The 13,575-nt window shown below is 45.7% G+C and overlaps 1 protein-coding gene across 8 annotated transcripts in view; it reads right to left on the reverse strand.

The window, feature by feature from the left end:
* FRMD4A (FERM domain containing 4A) overlaps positions 1–13,575 on the reverse strand; it is a 383,203-nt gene that overhangs the window by 97,454 nt on the left and 272,174 nt on the right. For all 8 annotated transcript variants that reach the window (XM_086886548.1, XM_086886549.1, XM_086886550.1 and 5 more), the window contains one exon: positions 213–307. In XM_086886548.1, the coding sequence (XP_086742674.1) occupies positions 213–307 (95 nt within the window). The remainder of the gene's footprint in view (positions 1–212; positions 308–13,575) is intronic.

Consider the following 13,575-nt stretch of genomic DNA (forward strand, 5'->3'; position numbering starts at 1 on the left):
GACCTGTAATGTTTCTCCAGTGCTAATTTGATTCTTGTCATTTAATCTGAGGGTAGATATGGCCTGTCCAAAGACAAAACCTCAAATTTTGGGGTAATTTGGTCTATGCCTCCCTAGACCTTGGTCTAGGACCTTAGTGTACACAATATTTCTACAACAAGATTTTCTGTGACTAAGAATTGCCTCTTAGGTCTTTGATTTTTCACACTTACGTTTCATCTGTGAATGCAATTCCAAAGTACTCCTTTTCCTTCAGGTTGAAATGAGATGCCACCAAGTCAAGCAGCTCCTTGGCCAAAAGCTTTGGCTGAAAAACAAAAATGAAAGAAAGTGATTAATGAGGAGAATTGGATAGAACTGCACTGTGCTTGAGGAGGAAAACACTATCCTTGAAACTACTCCACAGCTGTTGCTTTTATGTTCCCTCTGGTGTTCAAGCTAAATCTGCAAGGAACATTAGCTCCTTGAAATGAGCAGTAGTAGTTTCCCTCCTAGGTAAATACTAAAAACCTGGCAATTCTGACCTATTCAGCACTTAATGTCTCTGCAGACAGATGATGTGCTGCCTGCCAGTGCTCAGATCTACGAGGACCAGCCCACTCGTGCCTCTCTGATAATTTTAGTAGTTAAATCCTTTTATCAAGGGCCTTTACAAACACGATTCAGACACCCACTCTCTCACACACAGCATAGATATATGCTCATAACACTAAGAAAATACATAGTGCCAAAAGATAGGATGTGACGGGACCAAATGAGAAGTAAATGACAGAAAAAAATAGTTTCCCATTCACTATTGCTTGTCATATAGAGATAAGGATACATCCTCAAATTTAGGCAGTTGGAAGGAAAGACAGGAAACTAGCACACACTATGAAAATACTCTTTGTAAGACAATAAAGGCCAAGCTCAGAGAAAGAGAGGATGGTTCATTACTACCTTTTCTGCAAAACCTTATTTGTCCTTTAACTCTAATGTATTCTCCTGCCTCTATGAGTTTTCATCTGCTCTGCTGGGCTCCAGTTTTTCCAACCAGATTTCTGAAGCCTTGGCACTTGCAAAGCTCTCGTCCTGTCACCTGTAGGAAACAGGAGTACAAAGGATCCAGGTAACTTCAGCCTTGTAACAGCCCCAGATCCCAAAGCTGCAGTTGTTACAGCAGCACTGGTACAGCTGGGGTCAGAGATCCCAACAATGTTCCCTGGTGACTGCTTATAAGGATTTGGTCTACAAATCTCTGTGCTGCAAACCTCAGTGAAAATAAAACTGTCTGCAGACTTGACTGCCCCAATGAGTCTGCTGAGCAGCTGAGTCAGGTACCCCAGATGTGAACCTGTTGTTAAATGGAGGTGAAATTATGATGCTGTGCAGAAAATGGGTGGCAGGGATGTGAGAACCCTGCTGTCATAATCAACTGCTCTATCCTATAAACACAAACACAGCCATAGTAGAAAAACCCTGATTTTTATCTAACTTCCAAACAGATTTATAAGACTCAAGACTCTTTGAAAATGTCCCTAAACCCACCACTATCACAGTAGCTGACACAGCTGGGACAAACTTACTTCTCTGTACATTTCCTTGACATTCATATGACCATTGCAGCATCTTCTACCCACCCTAGTGGGGACATCCAATGCATGGGGGGTTTCTAGGTCATGCCAGCAAAGAAAGAAGCAATAGCTGTGCCTAAATGCAGCCCTGGCTTAAGGCAGCCTCTGGATGAATCCAACAGAAGTTGCTGTGTACGAGGAACAGCCTGGCAGATAACAAATAGGTAGGATGCAACCAGTTTCATTTTAATTTCCAAGTCAGACTTCTCAGTCACAACCTTTGGAGGCTCTGCTATGACAACACTGGTGACTGCACTGACCTTCACTCCTGAACAGGCTCTCAGATTTGCTCAGAGATGAGTGGACGAGGCATGGGACCATGGTCAGGTCCCCTGTCCCCCCAAATCCCATCAAAGACCCAAGCAAAGAGCACACCAGCTACACCAGTTTCACTGGGGGCTCCTCAGATGCTTCTCTCCTGGCATTGTGCTGAGAGGGGCAGACATTTACAGCATCCCTGTCTCCTGTAAGTTGAACCTCTCTTTGTGAGAGCATTTTAAAGACAACAGTTTGACTTATACACAAATTTTGTGATGAAGAGGATGGCAAGACTGCCAGGTAAATTCAGAGATACACAGGCTCAATGCAGGTAGTTACTGGGGGCATTGGGTAAGTTTTCAGCTTAACAGCAGACAAACAAGCACAAGCTTTTAAAGGAGAGATAGGAAGAGGGCTTTGTTTCCTGTCCATGAACAGTTTGAAGCCTTGCTTTTCCCCTGCTGTTGCCCAAGGGTCCCTGCTCCTGTCTCTTCTGGCTGGGCCAAATTCTCTCTGCATCAGAAGAGGATCTCAGAAAATCAGAAAGGGATTTCTTCCCAGCTTAGGGTTACCACAAGAGGAGGGGTAGGAATGCAAGGCAGGACTGATTCCTTCATGGCCAAGGCCAGTTGCTGGAGGTGAATCCAGGCATCCCCATGCTGGAGTGTATTGCAGGCTGGGAGCTGCGTGGCTGTCACTGCCTGGTGCCCAGTGCTCTGTGTGACTCAGTTATTTAACAAACGAGCAATTGTGCTGCCAAGCAAGGGAATGAGCCATCAGTCAGCCTGGCTGGATGTCCCACCTGAGAGGGCAGGGGTGGGAAAGAGTGCTGAAACATCATGCCTCAAGCACAGCAGAGTTTTCCCAAGCCTGGGTTAAGCACATGGAAGATAAAGGCTGAGCTTTTTCAAGAAAGCAGAACAGAGCAATGAACAGTTGATGTGTAAGAGACTGCCCCCTGGACATGGGGAAGGTATGGGTCCCTCTGCTGCAGTCAGACAACACTGCCACAAGGGACACTGGACAAGGGAGAAAATCCCTTCTGCTGTTCACATCATGGAGAAGTGATGCTCAACTTCCCTTGAACTTGCCCCATGCACTGCTGCATCCACTCCCAGCTATATAGTGAGGAGCAGCACCCTAAACCACCTGCCTTTAGCCACCCTTTTCAGAATGGGTAAATGCAACATACTGCTTCCGTATTTCTGCTTTGTGAGACCAGGCTGAAAAAGCCAAGGAGATGTGGTCAGCATGGTGTGACAGCTTTCCCATGGCTACTGCCCAGAAGCGGATGCTCTTCTCCCTGATGCTCCCTCAGCACAGCACCCTGAGGCTCAGCAGGGGCACAGTTTCCAGTGCCCTTGCCATGGGGCCTTCTCCAAAGCCTGTGGTAGAAGATAAAGCAGGATAACCCTTTGCCTTGCAAGATAAGGGAAAAGAACAATAGATGCAGACCCAGCACTGGAGTGGTGCCAGGTTAGTTTCTGGGCCAGAGTCCTTGAAGAGGCTTATGGCAGTGAAGTTAAGCCCTGCTAGTCCCCTCCAAGATTACTTTCCGCTCTCCCCTTAAGCTCTGCAAGGTTATTGTCCTTTCCAGTGGAATGATTCCCTGTCCTCCCAACACAGACAGGCAACCTGAGTGTGTGGAGAGGAGGGGAGGAAGGTGTCTTGTCCAGGTAGTAAAGACTCCTCGAGACAAACCTGCACAGCAGGGATAAGGCAGGAAAAGCCAGCTGGGCAGAAGCAGATCTGCAGCCTGTCCCGCTGTCTCAGGAGAGACCCATACGCTCGATTTTAGCGGTTAATCTTCTTGCCATTCGCGATGGGAACGGCTGAGCAATGACCTCCTTTCATGTGAGCTGCGCAGACAAAGAGCTCATTAGCGATGCCTGTGGCAAGTTGTTTTAATTCATTATTAATTTCTGGACTTCATTTTCCTGAGGGAAAATTTTGCATTAATAAAACTTCCATCACAGACACATTGAAGGAGATGGGGACTGGTCTCTGAGAGCTGAGAAATCAATAGAAAGTGGGCCTGGGAACTTCTGGATTCAATACAATTGAATGGTCAGCAAGATACACCTTGTGCATCCCACAGAAATAAATCAGGACAACAGGTGGAATTCTGAGTAGAAACTGAACCATGTCCTCAATGATGCAGAGCTACAGAGCCCAAGCAGGTATGGAGACCCCTCTGCATCTGCTGCTACTCATTCCCTTCCTGCTTACACCTTCCTGGCATCCTCCATATAACCTGTATCACAAAAAGCATGGGGCTGTCATAGCTGCAGCTGGCTGGCCTGAACTTGGGATGGGGAACACCAGGAGAACTTCTTCATCTAGAACGGCGAGGGCTGAACATGCTTTGCTGTTGGGGTAGGTTGTCAGAGCAGCATTGTATAGCCAGGGAATCTCCTGCTGCTCCCTCCTGCTACGGGACCCTCTCTGCAGAAAGGCATGTAAAGAACAGTGTTCTGTAAATCAATTGCCATTGTTACTAGAGAAATCAGCAGGGACCTGGTTGTGGTCCCAGCATGCTGGAGCTGTGGCCCTTGGGGAAGAAGAGCCTGCTCCTGGTACGTGCTTACTCCTGCCAGGAGGAAAGGCTGAGGGACCCACAGTCCTGTGTAGCTGAGTATCTGGCACAGACACTGGCCATTTATTAACCAATCCCTGTCCCCGAGGCTTCTCTGCATTGAAGTAACCTGAGTGCTTTCCTGGCTTTGGATCCCTACTTGTACTCCCCAAATCCTGCTCTGGCCTGGAACAAGTTACATTTTGCAACCTGGACTTCCTGGACTTGCAAACATGACATTTTCTACAAAACTTAGTAAATCAGGATCCACCTGCCAGGTGTGATGGCACCAAACCTTGTCCAGGAGATTCCTGATACTCTGCAGAGCAGGCAACTCTGCTGTGAAGTCAAGCCTGACTTCAGAGCACTCTGAGGTTTCTTCCTTCCCTCTTGGAGAGGCAGGGGAGCAGAGATGGATTCATTAGGGGCTGCCTCCTTATTAGTAGAATGACCCAGACATCCTACCCTGCTCCCTGGGCCATGCTGGAGAGGTTTGTCTGAAATAATAATGCCATGCATCCACAAAGCCTCAGCAGTGAGGAGCACAGTGAGCACAAGCTGGGGCTCTTTGCAACCCTGCAGGCTTGAAGCAGTGAACTGATTCCCTCCTTGCCCTCCAAAACAGCTGAAGTTTGTTCAAATAATGACTTAGAGTAAAGGGAGAGCTTTATTAGTGATGTCAGGAAGTGGTAGGGAAAGGGCTGAGCCTTAGTAGCAGCTCTGTGACTTGAACTTGGCGTGAAGAAATATGATGAGAAAGCACCAAGGGCAATGAAAGAAGGTCCATATGGATCACACTTGGCTGACACTCCAAGGGATGTCCCCCTGCAATTCCCCATTGCTGAAAGAGCCCACTCCACACCCTAGACTACAGGCACAGCCTGTGCTAGCAAAAGCTACAACAAGAAAGCTTCAATGCATGCCATGTCCAACTCTGTCTGTATCTCCTCTATTTAAAGGAGCACTCAGCACTGGCAAATTAACCACAGGGGATGAGTCTCTCTTCCATGTATTCCAGTTATCTCTGCACAGAGGCACTCTACAGGTGTCTCTTCCCAATTAGACACGATGGCAACTTCCCTGAACAACAGCAGAGCACAGAGAGCACTGAAGGCAAGTGGGGAGGGGAAGGACAAGCATGAAAGCTCCTTGGAAAAGGGAAGCTGCATGAAGAATGATGATTCAAACTGATTCATTGCCAAAATCCCAGAGTTTCATGGCTCTTTGATGTATTTATTGGATGAGTTCATATTAGCATGAGCTCATTAATATGGGCTGCTGTAGCCACTGGAGGAGCAGGCTGGGGTCTGCTCATGGGACACCTCCCCAGTGCTGAAAAGAGGAAAAGGAGGATGTGAGATACAGGTGATGCACAGCAAGACTTTGCTGCTCAAGGTGACATGAAAACCCCATTTTGGTGCCTCCTAACGCCAGCCACAGTCATGGTCACACAGGTTTAGTGATAATACAGACATGTTATGGGCATGTGTTAGCCACAGGATGGGAGGAGGAGGAAGAGGCCTGAGAAAGATCTCTTATGGATTGGGAGAAGCTTGACACCAAGCTGTAGGGAAGGGATGCCATCCAAAGGGACTTGTACAAGTTTGAGAAGCGGGTCCATGGGAACCCCATGAGGTTCAACAGGGTCAAATGCAACACGTAGGGTCAGGGAAACCCCTGGTATCCGGCATTCCCCAGAGACAGGCTGGGGAATGAAAAGATTTAAAGCAGCTCTGTGGAGAAGGTCATGGAGGTACTGGTGGATGAAAAGCTGGGCATGATTCAGCACTTGCAGCTCAAAAAGCCAAATATGTCCTGGGCTGCAGCACAAGAAGTGTGGCCAGCAGGTCGAGAGATGTGATTCTTCCCCTCTTCTGAGATCCCACCTGGAGTGCTGCATCCAGCTTTAATGCCCTTAGCACAGCAAAGACATGGACCTGTTGGAGTGGGTCCAGAGGAGGGTCACAAAGACAACAAGAGGGATGGGGTGCCTCTCTGTCTGACAGAGACAGAATGGGCTGTTTCTGTCAGTCATTGTGGAAAATACAGCAGAAACACAAGCATTCCAGTATTAAATATTCAATATAATTAGAAGACAATGTTACTGGGCTTTGAGCAGAGCGAGGAACTCTGGAATCATGTGTTCCCCCAGTGGAAAGACAGACTGCCCACTTTTGGCAGAGAATCATGTTTCTCTATGACAGCTTCCCATTAAGCTTAGAAATGAGTGAGTTATATAGAGAGATTATCTATCCACAGTCCAGCAGTGCCATGAATAAAAAACAGATGACATGGTATTAGCAGCTGCTGGTATGTCCCTAGAAACTCAGGCACATACAAAGTATATTTCATTGTTTTATTAACTGTCAAACAACCCTATATGTTCCCCCTCCCCCATGTCATAGCTTCTCCCTAATTCTCTGCAGCAGAAGGTTTCTGGGTAATGTATAGTTTCAACATACGGACAGACACAAGTTGAGCTGTGGGAACCAGGTACATAACTCACACCAAGCAATGCCTCATTAAGGTTAAAACCTCATTAAGGTTAAAAGCACTGCTACCATCCACTGTCTCCCTGCTGGAGGGACTTACAGTGCAATATAGCACAAGAATGCAAAGATGAGACACTGCTAAGCCAAGTGCTGCAAGGCTAAAGATTGTCTGCAGGACTGGTGCTCAGCACTGATTTTGTGCTACGGCCAGGCACAGGCTCCAGGACTCAAACCACTGGTTTTTAGCTGTGAGCAGGTTTGGTTTCTGCAGGATGGACTGTGAAGTGTGTTTACCTCAAACCAGCCACTCAAGTCCTGTTGATTTGGTCAAATTTTGCTCAACATTCAAACGTTTGAAAAACATGTTTTTTGTGACTTGTGTTTCAGTGTAGGCCGGGGAATGCGTGCTGTGTGGCCAGCCCCTCAGCAGGAGAGGTGAGGTGGAAAAGAAACAGTTTGCATGAATGCAGAGCAATTCCTCCCGTGGCTGTGCCCGGCTCAGTCCTACCAGGCAGGGAGCAGCGCTTCTTCTTCGGTCTGCTCGAGCCTCGGGCGGTGTAATCAGGAGGAAACCCAAGTGCCAAACGGTGCTTCACGCACAGTTCTTCCCCTCCACCGACTATTAGCATTTGCTAATGAAGCAAACTCCGGGTCGTCCCTATCAATTAGATCATCTGCTAAAACCAGCCCCTACTCTATCGTCCAACAGCAGGGGGATAAGGGCAGTAAGGAAGCCCCTGCAGGCCCTGCGTGTTCTAACTCTGTTCCTCAGACCACCGACACTCACTGGCCAGCAGCCTCACCTGCTGAAAGCCAGCAGATGCTCCATGCTCTCCCCTGGGCATTAGGCAGTGCACTGCCCCATGGTAGCTATGAACTAACTCCTTCCCTCCCCGGCTTCCTCATTCACGGAACACGGAATTCTTTCATCCAGGGGCCACCGAACTGTCCCTCACTTGCAATTCGCGTGTCGAACTGGATCTGCCAACAGCTCTATCATCCTCTTGTTTAACCCATTTCACGCACTTCCAAGAAGAGAAAAATCCGAAGTCACTCTATATAATGTTGTGTAAATATCCAGTAATGGCCCTTTTGGTCATTGTGTCATCTGAATTAATACAGAGTAAAAATACTGTACAAAACTGCTCAGGCTAAAGGGCTTGGGGCTTTGGAGTGTGCAATTCCCCTTACGGGATAGATCCTCTATTCCTCAACTCCTCGTTATTATGTCAGTATATGGAATGCACATAATCAAAGCAGGCTGGGATGTAGTTGGGTGAAAAATTATTCATTGAAATGCAAAATGCCTGGAGAGGGAGCGCCTTATTTTTTATCACGGAACAGCTGAACTCCGTCAGTGGCGGGGACTGGCGGCAGGAGCATTGCTCGTGCTGGCATAGGCAGCACCTCCTTCCCAGAGTCAGTGATTGGCTCTAAAAACCGCTTTCCTTCATTTACATAAGCAAATGAGACAACTTGCCTCCAGCAGCTGCCTCGGGAATATGGAGGGTGGTGACAGAGTGCCAATGACGTTTTTTCTTGGAAAGTCAACACCCGCAAGTTGTGGGAATTAAGATTTGTTAGGGTCAGAGAGAAACAGACAAAAAAATTCCCAAGTTTTCTAAAAAAAAATCTGTTTGGTAAAAGGATTAGAAACACCCTACTGACAAGTTGCCTCAAAAATATTTACAGATAGATGAATTTCTGGGTTCAGCTGATACCTGACACTCCATATCTTAAGTCAGAAGGCATTGCTGATATTCTCTAATTCCCCCTACATATTAGCAGTGGGAATCTGCTTAAATAATTTTGCAGTCACAGAAAGCAAAAAGCATGAGCTGGCCAAGTCTGCATGGCAAATTCATGTCAAAACCAAAATGAGAAGCAGTTGGTGGGATGAAAAAGACACTTTTGGGTCTCTAGCATCCCTCCTCCCTTTCTTGTCTGATGCAGAGGCAGCTGCACTTTTCCCTCATTCAGAAGGGGTCTGTGTCAATGCCCAGTGACCCCATTCCTCTCTGTTGCCATCTGTATCATCCCACGACCCAGCAGAGTTTTCAGGTGACTGCATCCAAAGAGGCCAGCCAGCTGCAACTGGTACTGGAACAGGAAATCTGCTCCATGCTCAGATCTTTCTCTCATCCATGCCAAAAGCCTCAGCATTTCCTTCTTCCCTCCCTCAGCCCTCTGCCTACTCTATCCCTTCTCTGTCTCCCCTGGGAGCAGCTAATGCCCCCATATACATTAAAGAAAGAGCCTGGCTGATGTGCTGAGGATGGCAGCTGGAAAATCCCAGGTTTGGGGTTGGCCCTGATTCTGATCACATATTTTTTTTTCGTAGACTTGAAGTATAAGGAGATCTGGTGCCTTACTGCACTACATCCCATCTGAAAATCTGCCTCTCTGTCTCCTGCAGGGCTGGGGAGAGGGAAAGGATTTTGTGCCTGGCATTCAAACTTATGTCCCCGTCTGCCCTGACTACATGGGGTGCCATCAGGAGCAGCACACTGGAAAGTATTTCTTCCTGGGATCCCCCAAGAGATCCCCTTGGAGCTGTGCAGTCTGGATGTGAAGGCTCAATGCACATCCCCTTCATGGAACATCTGTGCCAGGTCCTGTGTCCCCCAGTGTACCTCCTGTGTGCCAGAGCACTGATCAAGCAGTCCTTTCTGCACAGGATTTCCAGAGGAAAGTGGTCAAAATCCTCACATATCCCCCTGGGATATCTTTCTGAGCATAAGAAAGATCACACAGGGTAAGCTCGTGTAAGGACTCAAGCCACCCTTGAGTCCTTTCCAACTGAAGTGTGGCCAGGAGCATGAACTGAGTGAGAGGATCTGGCCAACCACAGAAGCAAACCTGTACTGGAAGGGAAAGCAGAATTCTTTTTTGGAGGGGTTTGATGGAAAGTGTGGAATTCCTTATGCTGACTGATGTAAAAATGGTTTTTGTAGCACTGCCAAAGTCACTGCCAGCTCATCTGAATAGCCATGAAAACATCACTGAAGCAAGTTAAAAAGTTGCCCCAAGTCAATTTGCACATGCAACTTTCATTATTCTTTATTTAAACTTTCTAGATTTGTTTTTTGATTATTTGAAGAAACAGATCCTTCCTCTGTTATCTTTCTTTGGGTTTTCCCCAAATCCTAACACAACATCAAATCTGGTTTGACCTTTACAAGACACCCCAGAAGACAAGCTTGGCTGGCTGCTTGCTTCACTATGTGCTTACTCCAGCAAATACTGTGTTTTCAGGAGGCTACTTTTAACTCCATTAAAAATTTTATAGTGTCATCAGGAGCTGCATGCTGTGGGTTAATACAGTTTTTAAAAAAATACATCCCAAATTTGATAGTTTTGACTGTATTTTTTTAAACTTTCAGGGAATTTAGAGCAAACTTATGAAGAAGTTTGGAGCTAACTCAGAAGAACTGGAGCAAAAAAAGGTACTCATTTATTTATGTGGACCCAAACAAGCAACTTTCAAGCAAATTCGGTTCCATTAGAGCAGAAGAAAAGCCATTCCTGTTTATGATGATCAGATTCACTAATCCTTTAAATCATCCTCAATGTCTTGAACCTATTAGTGATCTATTTGGTAGCTTCCTATGCATGAAGCATCTCTGAGATCTGTATGTATAAATGAGAAAAATATGGATGATAGATCAGCAGAGCAGAAGGAAAATACCCCCGCACAGGGGGACTTTGCACTGGCTCAGGGCCATCAGTTTCATACAAGCAGTGGAGTGAAGCATCTGTACTTTAAAGCACACCATGACTTTCAAGGTCATGGTGTTTTCAGCTTCTCCCACTCCACTGATCTCCAGGTCACTGGGACTGGGTGCATTTGGCACTTGGATCTCCACGGTTTACCAGCACTGACTATATCAGCACTAGTTAACTGAAGAAGGCCGTAGCAAATCATGCTCCTACAGCCTCAAGGAAGCCTGGGTAACCAGACAACTCTTTCCTCTTTCCCTCATCCTTGCAAAGAGTCAGAAAAGTCTCATTTTACAACACAAAGACATCTAACCTTGTGGAAGATGCCCCTGCAACAGAGATGGATTTCACTGTCATTATTTATAATCAATTTAAGCAAGCAATGATACTCTGAGGATAAACATATATCACATGGTTTTATCACAGAATTGAGGGCTCAGATTTTTCACCTTCCTTTGCACATAACATGCAGCAGTGACGGATACAGAGGCCAGATTAGATGGAGCTCTCCAGCTGGAGACTGGTGCTAAATTAATACAAACTGAAGCAGCTCAAGACGTGAATTGCACATGCTGGGGAGTTAAGAGTGTTTGTGTGCAGGGCTTTGGTTCAAACCCTTGTCTTAATGCAAAGAAAAAAAGACACAGATACGGCATTCTGTGCAGCACTCTGGGTTGGAAGTCAGGTGGCCTACTTTAAGAAAGTATGTGACAAATTTATTCAGATAATCGGTATTGTAAATGTTTGGCTTAAAGTATTTTGAGTCTTCATGAGTACTTGCCTTTCAGTTTCTGGAGATGTGTATAATTCTGAAACGGGGTAGTCAACTGCTGCAAGAAAGTCAATTGTGTTTTAAATCATCTGACTGTATCACTTGTGGCAAATCAAACTTTGAACATGAAGCGAGCTTCAGAGCCAGCTTTCTGGGCAGGAATCCATTTCACACTCAGCTGACAATGGGGCTCGATAAGCGCTCGGCCAGTGTGAATAACCAGCTGCCTTCTATATATATTTCGATTTGGTAGTGTCTGTTGAAGTTTTATATCACTGAGAGATTGTTGGTATTCTTTTAAAGCATTAAACCTACCTTGACAAGGTCAACAACAATTTCTACAGAGGTCAGCATTTTTATTTTGAAATATTTGATCATAATTCTATCAAACATTAAAGAAAGAGTTTGGCTAGGACACATAATGAAATTGGACAGCTCACACAATCCATTTATCTTTTCGACTGTAAACCTCTGAAGCGCTTTAGTTCATCCAGTTTCAAATCAACTGTAGAAATGTCCATCTCCCTTCATGCAGCCTACAGAAATTGGTGCTTGAAAATACTCTTGATCTGTTATTGCTGATGTGGAAAAGGAAAAATAATTTCCCAAGACATACTAGCTTAGCTGCATTCTTATGTTCTGTTTTCTTTTTAAAAATTTCTCCTGAATAAGGATGTTTATTTCCACCCTCACTCAAAGTCACTTACTTCTTCATCTCTGAAAATGTTTAATAAGCTAAGTGAATGCTTATTTTTGTTGCCCATTTTCTAAACACATTAAACTAATTTATTTTAAAAACCCTCTGTTAGCAAACTTAATGTGAATAAAAGTAAATAAAGTAAACAGTAGTGCTAGGTCAGATGCACAGGATTAAGTCATCCTGTTCTATTTTACACACTAATTGTGAATGCAGGGAAATGAATTAACAAGAATTACATCCTTAACAAGACTCACATCCTCATGTGCTGAGACTGGGGAAGGTGAATGCCTGCAGAAGCATAGTTGGTGCATGGGCTTTTGTGCATTCATCTCTATCTGTACTCATATTTAGGGATGCAGTCAAAAGAGCTGACTTCACCAATAGATTCTCCATACATACAGCAATGTTGGATTTCCCTTCCCTGAGGAACTTGGGAGTTGAAGCACATTGGTCTTCCTGGATGTTCTCATTAGTTTAATTATCTGTGCATATTGCACAGTTGCTATATTAAGAACATGCCACAATGTTTTGAAGTTTCTGGCTTAACACACTCAGATGTAAATCATGCTATGAAAATACTACACATTAGACAGACAGCTCTTCCCCTGGGAAGGTCAGGAGAGAGAGGTTGAACTTCACTTGCCAGATGTTGGTTACTTTGCTGATTGCGTGATGGCAAAGCTCAGATGTTATGGGGAATCAAGCAGTCAGGGAAAGAGAGAAATGGGAAAGCTAAGGAAGCTGCTTTAACCTTGAAGTCAAGTAAGTGTGATGCATTGTATAGGTCCAGCTCCCAAGGTACAGTAAATCAGTGCTATCCCACTTACTTTCTCACTGGTAGTCTGGCTTCCTGTGCCTGAGTGTGGTCCCAAGTTCAGCAGAGTGGTGGCTGGGCCATGGGGCAGGCTGATACACCTTGTCCTGCAAGACACAGGGTCCCTCCACTCTGGGTGACCATCCAAGAGGAGACTTTCCTTCTTGAGTCAGTAGAAGGTGCAAGATATAACCGAGGATTAGGTTTGTGACAGAACCGTGGTTATTTCAGAGGGAATGGAAAAAATCAACATCTGCAGAAGCACAGAAATTCACCCTTCCTTCAGCACCTCTGTAGTCTTCCCTACTGAGTCTGCACATTCAGAGCCTATATATGAAGTCAACTTCAGTGTGTTTCTAAGTCAACTTCACTTGCTCTGCTAAGAAGCAAAGGTTTCCATGTCCAGCATGCCTTGGGACACAGCAAGGAAGCTGCCTTGATCCTCTGGTCTGGTCCCCTCTGTCAGTCACAGCAGTCACCACATCCAGCACTTGCCTATGTCAACAGCAGAAGGACAGGGAGAGGACATTTGAATGAACAGATCACCGTTCAATGGGGAAACCTTGGGCACAAGCAAGTTCTGTCTCCACTTCTAGATAGATCATCCTGGTGCAGATCAGGACAGTCAGGA

The sequence above is a fragment of the Cyanistes caeruleus genome, chromosome 4 (genome assembly GCF_971803275.1).
Source record: "Cyanistes caeruleus chromosome 4, bCyaCae1.hap1.1, whole genome shotgun sequence".
Lineage (NCBI taxonomy): Eukaryota > Metazoa > Chordata > Aves > Passeriformes > Paridae > Cyanistes > Cyanistes caeruleus.